We start from the raw sequence: 11607 nt of genomic DNA, 5'->3' as shown, positions 1-11607 counted from the left end.
TCCGCTCACACCTCTGCCGGAGCAGGGGAGGAGGAGACTGTCAGGCGAGGCCGGCTGGCGCTCTGGGCATGGGGGCCCCGCGGGCGCCCTGGCCGCTGGTCTGGGCCGTGCTGCAGCTAGGCTGGTGGCCAGGATGGCTCCTAGGTACGTGGGTCAGGTCTGGGTGGCATGGGGTCAGGGCAGGGTGGCACAGGGTCAGGTCTCAGGGAAGACCTCTCGCTCTTGGTCCCTGGCAGATAGAAAGGAAGGGGTCTGTGCTGGCGCCAGGCCTCGGAGGTCCAGCACTGCCGCTGTCAGGGTGGCTTTGGGCAGGAGGAGTGCCGTCTCTGGACTCCAGCTTCTTGCCTGCCTGCCTCACTTGGTGCTGAGTCCACCCCTCGTTGATGAGCAGGCAGGAATGTCCCAGCTGTTCCTCAGCGTCCCGTGGGACAGGCTTACCACTCTGTAGGATGATAGGGCTGGGCTGACCAGAGCCCTAGACCTCAACTCAGTTGCCTCATATTTTCCTGGGGATGGGACAGGCCACCCAGGGGACGGGGACTGACTGTTTCTGCAAGGCCCCAGGCTAGATGGCTAAGAGACATTTCTCTGATTATATCAGAAGTGTGACCATTCAGGTGGACACTGTTCACCTATGCAACCCACCTGCTGGGGGCCTGGGGTCTCTGTTCGAGACTCCTGGGTGTATAGTGCCTGGGTATGGCTGTGAGCATCCATGGTGGGTTCTGACAAAGGGGCCCTGGCCCCTAGCCCCCTTGCACAGGTCGTCTGCCACCAGGCAGGCCCTGCAGGCCCCTGGCCAAGTCTGATGGTCGGAGAGAGGGGCCCGGCTGCCCTTGTCCTTGGCTGCTATGCCTGGCCGGCACTGCACAGATGGGAACACTGGGGAAGGCGTGTCCCTGGGATGGGCCCAGGGTCTCTCCTCTGGACCTCACTGGGCTGGGAGGTGTCATGGCCCCTGGAAGGACCACGACGAGGTCCCCACTGGGGCTGCCCATCCTGGAGTCTTGGTGCCTCTCCCGGGCCTGCTGGGCAATGGTGTGTACAACTAGCTGCCCTGCATTTCCTCCCCAGCCTGGCCTGGCTCTCCAGGAAGGTCTGTAGGCCACTCTCAGGATCAGCGGAGGAGACTCAGAGCTGAGGTTGGCGGTCCAAGAGCATGTGGCCACAAGGTGCCCCTGCGGGGGAGCCCAGGCACAGAGGCAGAGGCATGGGGTCACTCTGGGAGGGAGGACCGAGGCATAAAGGGGGGCCCTGACTCACCCCTGGTGGCCCACGACCCACCAGGACCCCTTCCCAAAGCAGGGAAAGATAAGAACGAGATTCTGCAGCTGCTCTCCAGAGTCCAAGCACCTGCTTGTGGCTCAGCATGCCTCAGTTTCCCCATCTCAGCCCTGAGCACTCCACGTTGCCAATACCGTATGTCGGGTCAGCCTCCTCCTCCTCCACCAGACTGGGGCGCTCCTGGCTGTGGGGACGTTAGATTCTGAGCCATCTCTTTCCCTTCCTAATTCATTATTCACTGTACTTATTTTGGTCATTCCCATGGATGTCTGCCCCCATACCTCCTTATGTACACGTTTTTCTTGCATTTTATGGACTATCCCACACCCGGTAGTTGGCCGACCCCCATTCTGGTGAACAAGAGTAAGGAAGAGTATAGGCTTTGGAACGGGACAGTCTTGAGTTCAAATGAAAGCATGGTTGCTGCGACCTTTGGCAAGTCATCTCATCTCACTGACCAGCCGTGGTCTTACCTGCAGCCGGGGACACTGAGGCCTACCTTGTACTGAGCATTCAGTCTGATCAGTTCTAAAAACTGAGCACAGCTCATGATATGTCTTTTGAAGCCAGATTTGTTTTAGTTACTCTTTCAACTTATAATTTTGAAAAATGTCTGAAACATACAGAAAAGTCACAAGAACATAGCAGTGAACACCATTTACCCTCAGTTGACAATTGCTTCTGTTTTAATTTGCTGGGGCTGCTGGAACAAATACCAGCCCCCCGGGGGGCCTCAGACCGGGTGGGAGGTGGGAAGTCCGAGACCAGGTGTGCACGGAGCTGGTTCCCTCTGAGGCTGTGGTTGAGGGTCCCTTCCAGGCTCTCCCAGCATCTGGTGTTTGCCGACAACCTTTGGGGCTTCTTAGTTTGTGGGTGCATCACCCCATCTCTGCTCCAGCGTCACACAGCGCTCTCCCCGTACTTTGGTGTCCAAACTTCCCCCTTGTAAGGACACCAGCCATGTTGCATTAGGGACCCATGGGCTCCAGCTTATCTCAAGTAATTACATCTGCGATGACCCTATTTCTTTTTTTTTTTTAAGTAGTCTCCACACCCAACGTGGTCCTTGAACTCACGACCCCGAGATCAAGAGTCCCAAGCCCTAGCAACAGAGCCAGCCAGGCGCCCCTGCCCTATTTCCAAACAAGGTCACATTCTATGCAGAGCTGAAGCTAAGGGCTCCAGCATATGCACTGGGGGGCACGGGTTAGCACACAGAGGTCAGACCTCTCTGCGAACACTAGCTTTGACCCGGTGCCTTTGTTCAGATGCTCACGAACCCCAGTCCAGCCCTCTGGCTGAATTATCTTTCCCTGACGGGAGCCCAGTCAAGGGCCCCCTGCCTCATTGGATGTCACTGTCCTCGTCTCCTTCTGACTCTGATCAGACCCCAGCTCTCTCTGTCGCCACCCCTGGCATTCAGGTCGTTTTTTTCTTTTTAAAATCAAATCCAATTTTATTTTAGATATGGAAAACTTAGAATTAGGAATATTTTCATTAACGTATAATTACAGTATTACATCAGTTTAAGGTGTGTGATGAAATGATTCGCTCTCAATAGCCCGTCTTCTAGCTGCTTTCAAATATGTGGTAGAGGGTTATTACCTGCAGTCACCGTGCCATCCATCGCATCCCCGTGACTTACTCATTTGATAACTGCAGGTTTATGCCTCCTGACCCCTTCCTTTGTCCCACCGATACCCCCTCCCCCGCTCGGGCGACTGCTAACCTGTTCCCTGTATCCATGAGCTCGGTTTCTGTTTAATTGGTTATTTTTAGATTCCAGGTGTAGATGAGCTCACACAGCATGTGTCCTTCTCTGACTGACTGACTTCACTTAGCCTAACACCCTCCTTGTCCACCCATGTCGTCACAAATGGCAAGATTTCATTCTTTTTACGGCCGAGTGATACCCCATCGTGTGTCTACAGCGGGACACCTGCGTTCCTTCCACATCTTGGCTGTTGTAGATAATGTCGCAGTAAACATAGGAGTGCGCACAGCTTTTTTCGCATTTGCGTTTTTGTTCTCTTTGGGTAAATGCCCGGTAGTGCCATTGCTGGATCCTAGGGCAGCTCTATGTCTAACTGTTTGAGGACACTCCACACTGTTCTCCACGGCGGCTGCACCGGTTGCATTCCCACCGACAGCGCACGAGGGCTCCTCTTCCTGCACACCCTCGCCAGTTTGTTGTTTCTTCTCTGAGTCTCGCGTCCTCCCAGGTGTGCGGCCGGAGTCTCATCGTGGTTTTGATCTGTTTCCCCGATGATCAGTGATGTTGGGCATCTTTCCACGAGTCTGTTGGCCATCGGATGTCTTCTTTGGAAAAACATCTGTTCATGTCCTCTGTGCATTCTTTAATCAGATTTGGGTTTTTTTTGCTGTTGAGTTATATGAGTTATTTACATGTTTTGGATATTAACCCTTTATCAGATAAATGATTTACAAATACTTCCTCCCATTCTGTAGGTTGCCCTTTCATTGAGTTGATGGTTTTCCTTGCTGTGCAAAGCTTTTGAGTTTGGTGTAGTCCCATTTGTCTGTTTCCACTGTTGTGGGCGGCCCTGGCGTTCTTGAGGGGGTCCTAGCCAGGTGTGCAGGTGCGTGCCACCTGGGCGCGACATCTGTGGGAGATCACAGACATGTGGGTCCTTCTTGCGGCACCCCTCAGGGACCCCACAGCAAGGAGGTGAAGGCACCCTGTCCTCCTCCTGATGAGTAAGAGACTCGTGGGGATTGTTGGAGCCCCGACCGTGCACCAGGTGACACTTCGAGCACCGCGGACGGGTCTTGGGTAAATCTGCTGCCAGCCAGTGGATGTGAAAGGTGTGACCTCTGGGACCGCAGCGGTCGCTGTGGGCGCTGGGCTCGCGCCACCCACTATGCAGCCTGTCCCACCATGCTGGGCTCTACCCTGAGATCTCCCCCCTGACCCTGCCAGCGCACCGTGCTTCCTCCTTGACCCACTCCACAAACAAAAGAGGACCCAACGACCTAAGATTCACAGGTGTTCCTGCTGTAGGGACAAAGCCAAGTCCCACCCACCATACTCAGAAGTGGGCTCTGCTACCAGCACTTCTCTGGGAAAGAGTTTGGGTTGACTTAAAGGTGTGTGTTTGCAGGGTCCTAGGTCCCGTCTGGCTGTCATACCTGCTCCCAGAAAGCAGAGTGCCCAGTGCCCACCTAGCCCCTCTCTCACCCCAGTGAGGTCTCGGCCCTGTGCTCCCACTGGCCCACTTCCCGGGGTGTTCCTGAGTTCCCGCTCTGGGGAGCCCATCTTTCTCCATCTGCACAGGCCGCTGAGCGCCCAGCTGGGATCCCCCCCCCCACCGCGGCCCTGCACCCCTGCCAAACCACCAGAGCCCTCCACAGCCACGCTCTTGTGACTTCAGGGAGGTAGGTGCTGCCTGGTCAGCTCTGGGGCAGCTGCGGCAGGGGAGGGCCTGCCCCTTCCCGCACTCCCCACAGGGACCACTACCCGCGACCTGTCTCGGGCCAGACCCACAGCTGCTGCTGCTTCCAGCCCCTGCCCCCGAACATGCAGTGAGGCCTTGGGTGGGTGCAACAGGCACAGAGATAGGGGTGCCCTGGGGAGGGGTCCAAGAAGAAGCAAGGAAGCTGTGACGCCCAGAGGGAGTGGGGTCTCGAGGGCCACCAGCAGGGACCCGGGAATCAGTGGGGCCTGAGCAGGACCAGGAAGCTGCCATGTAGAGACCCAGGCAGAGAGGCTAGGCTGGGTGGACAGGGGTCCAGGCAACCCAACGTGCCCTCCATGCCGAGTTTGGCTTCCCTGAGAGGTGCCACAAAGAGCCACCGGACAGACAAGTGCCCCAAATGGTCACAAATCCAAGTGAGAGGTGGGGCAGATGAGGGCCTGAACTGAAGTCCACTCAGGAGCCCCGGGGAGGCCTGCTCAGGGGGCCCGTGCAGGAGGGGAGGGGACACCACGCACCACATGGACCCCCAAGGGCCACTTCTCTGGGCCACCCTGATCCTGGAGGCCTCGGTGAGGGTGCGGGTCTGGGGGTGCTGCCACGCAGACTGGCGGGGCCTGGTGGGCATTTGTGAGGGGCCAGGTGCAGGCACGCTTCGGGGGGGAGCCGGGGAGGCATGGATCTGGGTGGGAGACGCACAGACGAAGGTGGGCCCCCCAGATGCAGCAGTTCGGGGCCGAGGCTGTCTTCTGCCAAATCTGTGCTCTGCTTGCTGTTACTCACACAACGCTTTCTTTGTAAACGTGTGTACTTCTCGAATAAACGTCTAAAAAAGACGTGCGTTAGTACCGCCAGGAAAGTCCCGCTGTGGTGGGACACGTAATTACAATTACGTGGACACGTAATTACAAATAGGAAAGGGGCTGACCGTGGGCCCCCTAGTGTGTGGGTCACCCCTGGGACAGCCAGGGTGGGAGCCATGAGCAGATGCCCGGCTCCACAGGGCAGTGGGCCTCTGGTCATCGCAGTGTTGGGGGAGCCGAGGGGTGTGGGACGTGTCGGGTGGGCCAGGAAATGACCTCATTGGGCAACGTCTCGCGTCTGGGTGTTACGTCCCGGGTGAGGAAGCCAAGGCCTGGAACAGTGTGGCAGAGGCCTGGGAGGAGCCCATGGGTTCCAGGCAAGGCCCCCTGGCAGAGGGTCAGGGCAGCTGGCTACAGACCCGGAGCCGGGTCTGGATGGAGCAGCTCGAGGTCTGGTGCGTCCTCCCTCTGAGCCTCAGTTTCCCCATGTGCCGATCAGAGATCACGGCATGGCGTCCCCGGTGAGCCGACTGCAGAGACTGGAAAGCTTGGCACGTGTGGGCTTGACCGTGGCTCCCACCCTGGGATCCTGGGAGCCTCTGACCTGTTCCTGTGTTGCCTTGACTCCATGTGGGGTGCGGCTGACCTGTCACCGGGGCCCAGATGGGAGGGGCTCCTTCCCCTGCCAAGTGTGAGCAGGTGAGGGTACACACACTCATGTAGGCGTGTGTGCACGTGTCAGGGAGTCAGGCCCTTGGTGGAAGGTGCTGGGAGCCCGTCTGATGACGTGGTGATGTCCCCGGGCCAGGGTCTGGCAGTTGGGTACTCTTGCAAGGCCTTGTTTTGTGGAGTGTGGGCCAGAGCCCAGGACCTCAGGGATGATGGCCCAGCTGGCCTCTGAGCTTGAGTGCCCAGAGTCGTGGCAGAAGACAGAGGGCCCCACACTGACCTGGTCCCAGCTCTGAGCTTGTCCTGCGAGGGGCCAAAGGTTGGAGCCTGAGCCTGCCTGATGCTGAGCTCTCCATGGGAGGCCCACACCAGCTGCCCCAGCATCCCGGATGCCCACGCCCACACCCTCACGGTGCACACAGGACCAGGCCAGCCCCCACTGAGCCAGGGACCCAGGATGGGGGAGCTAGGAGCGTGACGGGTAGGCCTGCGGGGACTAGGGACTTGGAGTCAGCAAGGCAGGGGTGAAGGCCCTAACCACCACCGTTTGGGGGAGAAACCGGGGACCTGGGGGTCAGAGCTGGAACACAGCCCAGCCCTCAGGTCTCAGCACAGTCAAACCCCAGCATGGAGTTGCCTGGTGAGAAGTAAGCAGCCCGGAGAGTGGAGGGGAGGGGGTCTGGGCGGGCGTCCCCACGCCCCTCCATCACGGCTGCTGGTTCTCTCCCCACCCAGACTCCCCGGAAAGGCCCTGGAGCCCCCTCACCTTCTCCCCGGCGCAGCTCGCGGTGCACGAAGGGGAGAACGCCACCTTCACCTGCAGCCTGTCCAGCGTCCCTGAGAGCTTTGTGCTCAACTGGTACCGCATGAGCCCCCGTAACCAGACGGACAAACTGGCCGCCTTCCAGGAGGACCGCATCCAGCCCGGCCCCGACAGGCGCTTCCACGTCACGCGGCTGCCCAACGGGCGGGACTTCCACATGAGCATCGTGGCCACCCAGCTCAGCGACAGCGGCACCTACCTCTGCGGGGCCATCTACCTGCCCCCCAACACGCAGATCAACGAGAGTCCCCGCGCGGAGCTCACTGTGAAGGGTGCGGCCCTGGAGCCCCGAGACCGGGGGTAGCAGGGTGGGGATGGGGGCTCCGCGTCCGGCTCCGTCCACACCCAGGCCCACAGTGACCGATGGTCCGGCTCTCGGGGATGGGAAGCACCCGCAGACCCCTGCTCCTTCAGGGAGGGCGGAGCCTGAGGGAGGGTGGCAGGCGGCGGGGCTTCTCAAGAGAGGGTTAAGCTCAGAAGCTCAGCAGAGGTGCGGTTCCTGCAAGACTGGTAGTGCAGTCTAGACGCCAGGCCCCTCAGGACACGGAGGGGGGACAGGAGGGCCCTGTGCCCTCCCCCCGCATCCCTCCCTGCATTCCCTCCCTACGTCCCCTCCCTGTGTCTTCTCCCTGCGTCCCTCCCTGTGTCCCCATTACTAAGGCCCCTCCGTGAGTCTCTGTCCTTTCGCCCCCCCCAGAGAGAATCCTGGAGCCCCCCACAGAGAGCCCCAGCCCCCCACCGAGAATCACTAACCAGTTACAGGGGTTGGTCATTGGTATCACGAGCGTGCTGGTGGGTGTCCCGCTGCTGCTGCTGGTGACCTGGGTCCTGGCCGCTGCCTTCCCCAGGGCCACTCGAGGTAAGGACCCGCCAAACCCCACTGCTGTCTCCTGCCCGTCAGAGCCCAAGGCACTACCCACAGCCTCACGCACCAGGGATCCCCCCTCCTCCACCGTCCTCCCCCCAGCCACTACTGCCCTCCCCGTTCAGTCTTGCCCCCAGTGCCCTCCACAGTGAGGACCCCTGGGGGGCCTGGGGCTGGAGTGGGCCTCCCGGGTGTGGGGTCCCCTGCCCCTGGCACCTGCTCTAAGGAGGGGTCTGAGGGGCGTGGGGAGGGGGAAGGCAATGGCCAAGGTCACACAGAAAGGCAAGAAGGGCCCCCACAGGCCGAGTCATCTCTGCTGCTGCACCAAGGCCACTCCCAGCCCTCGGGCCACACCACAGCCCACAGGACACCAAAAGTACCTCTCCCAGCCGCTGGGCTCGGCTCTGCCACGGACAATCACAACCACCAGGGTGTGAGCCCTCCCAGCCACCCCCACTCACCCCCACTCTGCACACGCCTGACCTCCTGGCCGTCCCAGACAGCTTGGACTCAGTCACTCTGGTGACCGAGTCTGGGGCTCAAGGAGGAGCCCAGAGGGGACCCAGCCCGGGGTCAGCAACTCCGCAGGTCCGGTCAAGGTATTCTGGGCCAGGCACGTAGGGGGACACATGGCCAGAGGCTCCACAGGGTCCCAGACAAGCCCCCCGGCAGCCGCTGGCCTCCACGATCTCCCCGCGCACAGGGCAGGGAGAGCAGCCCTGCTCGCTGGCCAGGAGGTCTGCACCCCTGTGGCCCGTCCCCAGCGGGAGTTCACGTGTCCAGTGATTTCCCTCCTTCAGACGGGTTTGAGAATGCCCTGTGCGTCCTGGGCGCTGGCCGCGGTTAGAAGTACATGTGGATTTCTGTGTGGCGCTTCTGTCGGAGGGATGCTCACCACAGCTTCTCTGATGAGGCGCCCGCTGTGTGCCGTGGGTTTGCTGCCTGCCGTGGGCAGGTATCTCAGTCGGGGGTTTGAGGCCAGAGACGGCAGGCGCCTGGGGCAGGAGCCCGGGGCTGGGAGCCAGCAGTCCTGTGTGGCCGCCGGCCTGGGCAATGCACGGTCCACATCGGACCTCTGGGTGGTGAGCAGGGACTCAGGGTCCTTGCGTGGGGAGTGGGCTTAGCCAGACCGTTGGGCGGGTGAGAGGACACTCAGCCACCCCGGGTGGGAGGTGTGGTGCCCTCCCCAAGCCCCTGAGGGGCAGAGACCCTTGCTACAAAGCCCCCACTCCCACCACCTCCGTGGCCTGTGGGATGTGCTGGGCTTCTTCACTCCACATGCGTTTCTTCGTAGGGACCTGTGCCTGCGGAAGCGAGGACGCGCCTCTGGTGAGTTTCCTTCCCTTTGCTGCCCCGGGGTGGCCCAGGAGCAGCCCTGTCCCTGAGTTTGAGCAGAGGGACACCAGGCCCTGGGAAGGGGCATGGAGCACAGGCCCTGCCCTGGCTTTGCTTTGGCCCCACGTACGCACACGTGCAAGCGTGCCCCTGCCTGTCTGCCACCCGGAGACCACTGACGCCTCCCTCCTTCTCTCCCTGAAGAAGGAAGGACCCTCTGCGGCACCCGTGTTCACCGTGGACTACGGGGAGCTGGACTTCCAGTGGCGAGAGAAGACGCCAGAGCCCTCCGCTCCCTGTGCCCCTGAACAGACAGAGTATGCCACAATTGTCTTCCCGAGCAGACCGGGGTCCCCGGGCCGCAGAGCCTCAGCCCACAGCCCGCAGGGACCCCAGCCTCTGAGCCCTGAGGATGGACCATGCCCCTGGCCCCTCTGACCGGCTTCCTCGGCCGGCCTGCGTCCTTCAGACCCTCCACCAGGAGCCCGGGCCGGCGCCTTCCCTGAAGGAGTGTGTAGTGGGGAGGCAGGGGGGCGGCCCAGGCGCTGAGCCGGGTAACCCGCCCTGCCTGCGCCAGCCCTGCTTGGCTCTCCTCTCTACTCCCATGACCTGGGGGCAGGAGACGTCCCTGTCTGTGTGGCTGTGGTCGGGAAAGGAGATTCGCGCAGGACCCCAGGCCCAGCGCCCTGAGCTGGTCTCTCCCCTGATCTGCTGCTCTGTGCCTCCCACATGTGCCTCCCGTGGGCTGTGAGGTCTCTGTGGCCGCCCACTGCCTCCCAGGGGAGCTAGCTATCTGGACACGGGGGCACAGGGACACTGGTGGAGACCCTGCCTTGGAGTGGCCCGATGATGTGCCCCCAAAGCCAAGAGATTCCTCGCACACCTGGAGGGGCCCGCACATGGTCTGGGGGCCTCGTGCTCCTCCAGGCCTGGGAAAGAGCTCCTGGCATGGCAGCGGCGGGGTGCCCATGGGCCGCCCTCATGCACGGCCCGGCCCACCCAGCAGCCCAGCGGGGGAGGGGAACAGGCAGAGCTGGAGTCGCTCCAGCAGAGGCCGTACTAGGGACCCCCGGGAGTTACCCTCCCCTTGGCGCCCATGCACGGTGCTATTTAAAGGGGCCTCAGCCCAGTGCACGGCAGGTGTGCCATGGGGCAGCCTGGCCAGGGGCTCCCCGGGTGTCAGGGACTCGGGAGCGATGTCCTGTCTTGGGTTCCACAAACACTTCAGAGCCCCTCACCTTGTTTTATTATATTATAATTAAATGATGATGAAAGCTCTAAGAGAAGCCCGAGTTCTCTCCTGCTCCTGTGGTTGTAGGGAGGGGGTAAGGTTCTGCCCAAAGATAAAGGACACAGCTGGCCCTCCCCAGGCCTGGCCCTCACCCTCCAGGCCCTCACCTTCACCGTCCCAGAGACACACAGAGCCTCCGAGGCCTCTCATCTCCGTTCCCCCCACGTGCGCATGGGGTGAGGCCTCCGTGGGGTGAGATCCCTACAACGTCAAGGTGCCAGTGGTGTCACCCCCAGGAGCCCATGCCCAGCCTACCCCCCCCCCGCCAGAGTCCCTCCCAGTCAGTGCCCTGGGCCGGGCTGCACGGGTTGAGTGAGTGGGTGACAGTGGAGAGACACGGCCCTTTCCACACGCAAAGGGGACGTCTGCTCCATCCTTCGGAAGAAGACTCGGGACTGCCATGAGGGGTCCCCGACTGTAGTGACAGACAGCCCCTCGACCTTGCCCCTTCCCAGTGCTCCTTGTCCAAACCCTCAGGGGCCACACGCACAGCTGCCCCCCCACTCCCCCCGCCCCTGCCGCGCGCACACCGTGCCTGCCACACTGGGGTCCTGTCCGGGGCGGCACCACAGGCAGAAGCCCCACGTCCAGGACGAGGGGAGGATGTCGCTTTGCTCGGGAGACAAGATCACACAGCGAGGGAACAGTGCTGGGCAAGGCTGCGGGCCAGGCTTGTGCGCCTGGAGAACCCAACAGCTTCAGCGCAGAAGCCAGGACGTAACGAGAGAGCATCGTCAAGTCGCACATCTAACACTGACACCCAGAAACAGATGGCTTTCATGTATTCCAGCAGCAGCCAGTCAAAAGGAGCGGCAAAGGCTCCCCCACCCGCAACAGCAACAGAAAAGATAAAATGCCAGGCACGGGCTTAGTGAGAAATGAGCACACCCACAGGCAGCTGGAGCACTGACACCATCGACTCCATGCCGGCAGAGGCCAGTTCTCCCCGCATTAACCTGCAGATGCAACAGAGAGGTTCATACGGAGAAATCAACAAGCAGGTGAGAGCCAAGGAAACCGAGAAAAGAAAGTGAAAGACAGCCGCTCTATCAGATCTGCGACTCGCGATGGACGGCGGCACGCACGTACCAGAGGGCGGCCGT

The 11607-nt window shown here is 61.1% G+C and overlaps 1 protein-coding gene across 2 annotated transcripts; it reads left to right on the top strand.

Moving 5' to 3' along the window:
* Positions 1 to 10519, top strand: PDCD1 (programmed cell death 1). Of its 2 annotated transcripts, none has more exons than XM_034655603.1 (5): positions 1 to 144; positions 6926 to 7285; positions 7711 to 7872; positions 9173 to 9207; positions 9421 to 10519. In XM_034655603.1, the coding sequence occupies exons 1-5, from the start codon at positions 69 to 71 to the stop codon at positions 9649 to 9651; spliced, it is 864 nt and encodes a 287-aa protein (XP_034511494.1). In that variant the 5' UTR covers positions 1 to 68; the 3' UTR covers positions 9652 to 10519. The 2 variants fall into 2 exon arrangements, with proteins under 2 accessions (XP_034511494.1, XP_002923181.1); XM_002923135.4 differs by having other exon boundaries at positions 9418 to 10514.
* Positions 10520 to 11607: the final 1088 nt, after the last annotated feature.

The sequence above is a fragment of the Ailuropoda melanoleuca genome, chromosome 2, assembly GCF_002007445.2.
Source record: "Ailuropoda melanoleuca isolate Jingjing chromosome 2, ASM200744v2, whole genome shotgun sequence".
NCBI classification, from domain to species: Eukaryota; Metazoa; Chordata; class Mammalia; order Carnivora; family Ursidae; genus Ailuropoda; species Ailuropoda melanoleuca.
This window is presented reverse-complemented; position numbering and strand designations above follow the sequence as displayed.

Excerpts from the sequence above, each read along its gene's own strand:
- PDCD1 (XM_002923135.4), top strand. The coding sequence starts at position 69 with ATGGGGGCCCCGCGGGCGCCCTGGCCGCTGGTCTGGGCCGTGCTGCAG. Across the intron at positions 7,873-9,172 it reads CTTCCCCAGGGCCACTCGAG|GGACCTGTGCCTGCGGAAGC; the intron begins GTAAGGACCCGC and ends GTTTCTTCGTAG. Across the intron at positions 9,208-9,417 it reads GAAGCGAGGACGCGCCTCTG|AAGGAAGGACCCTCTGCGGC; the intron begins GTGAGTTTCCTT and ends CTCTCCCTGAAG.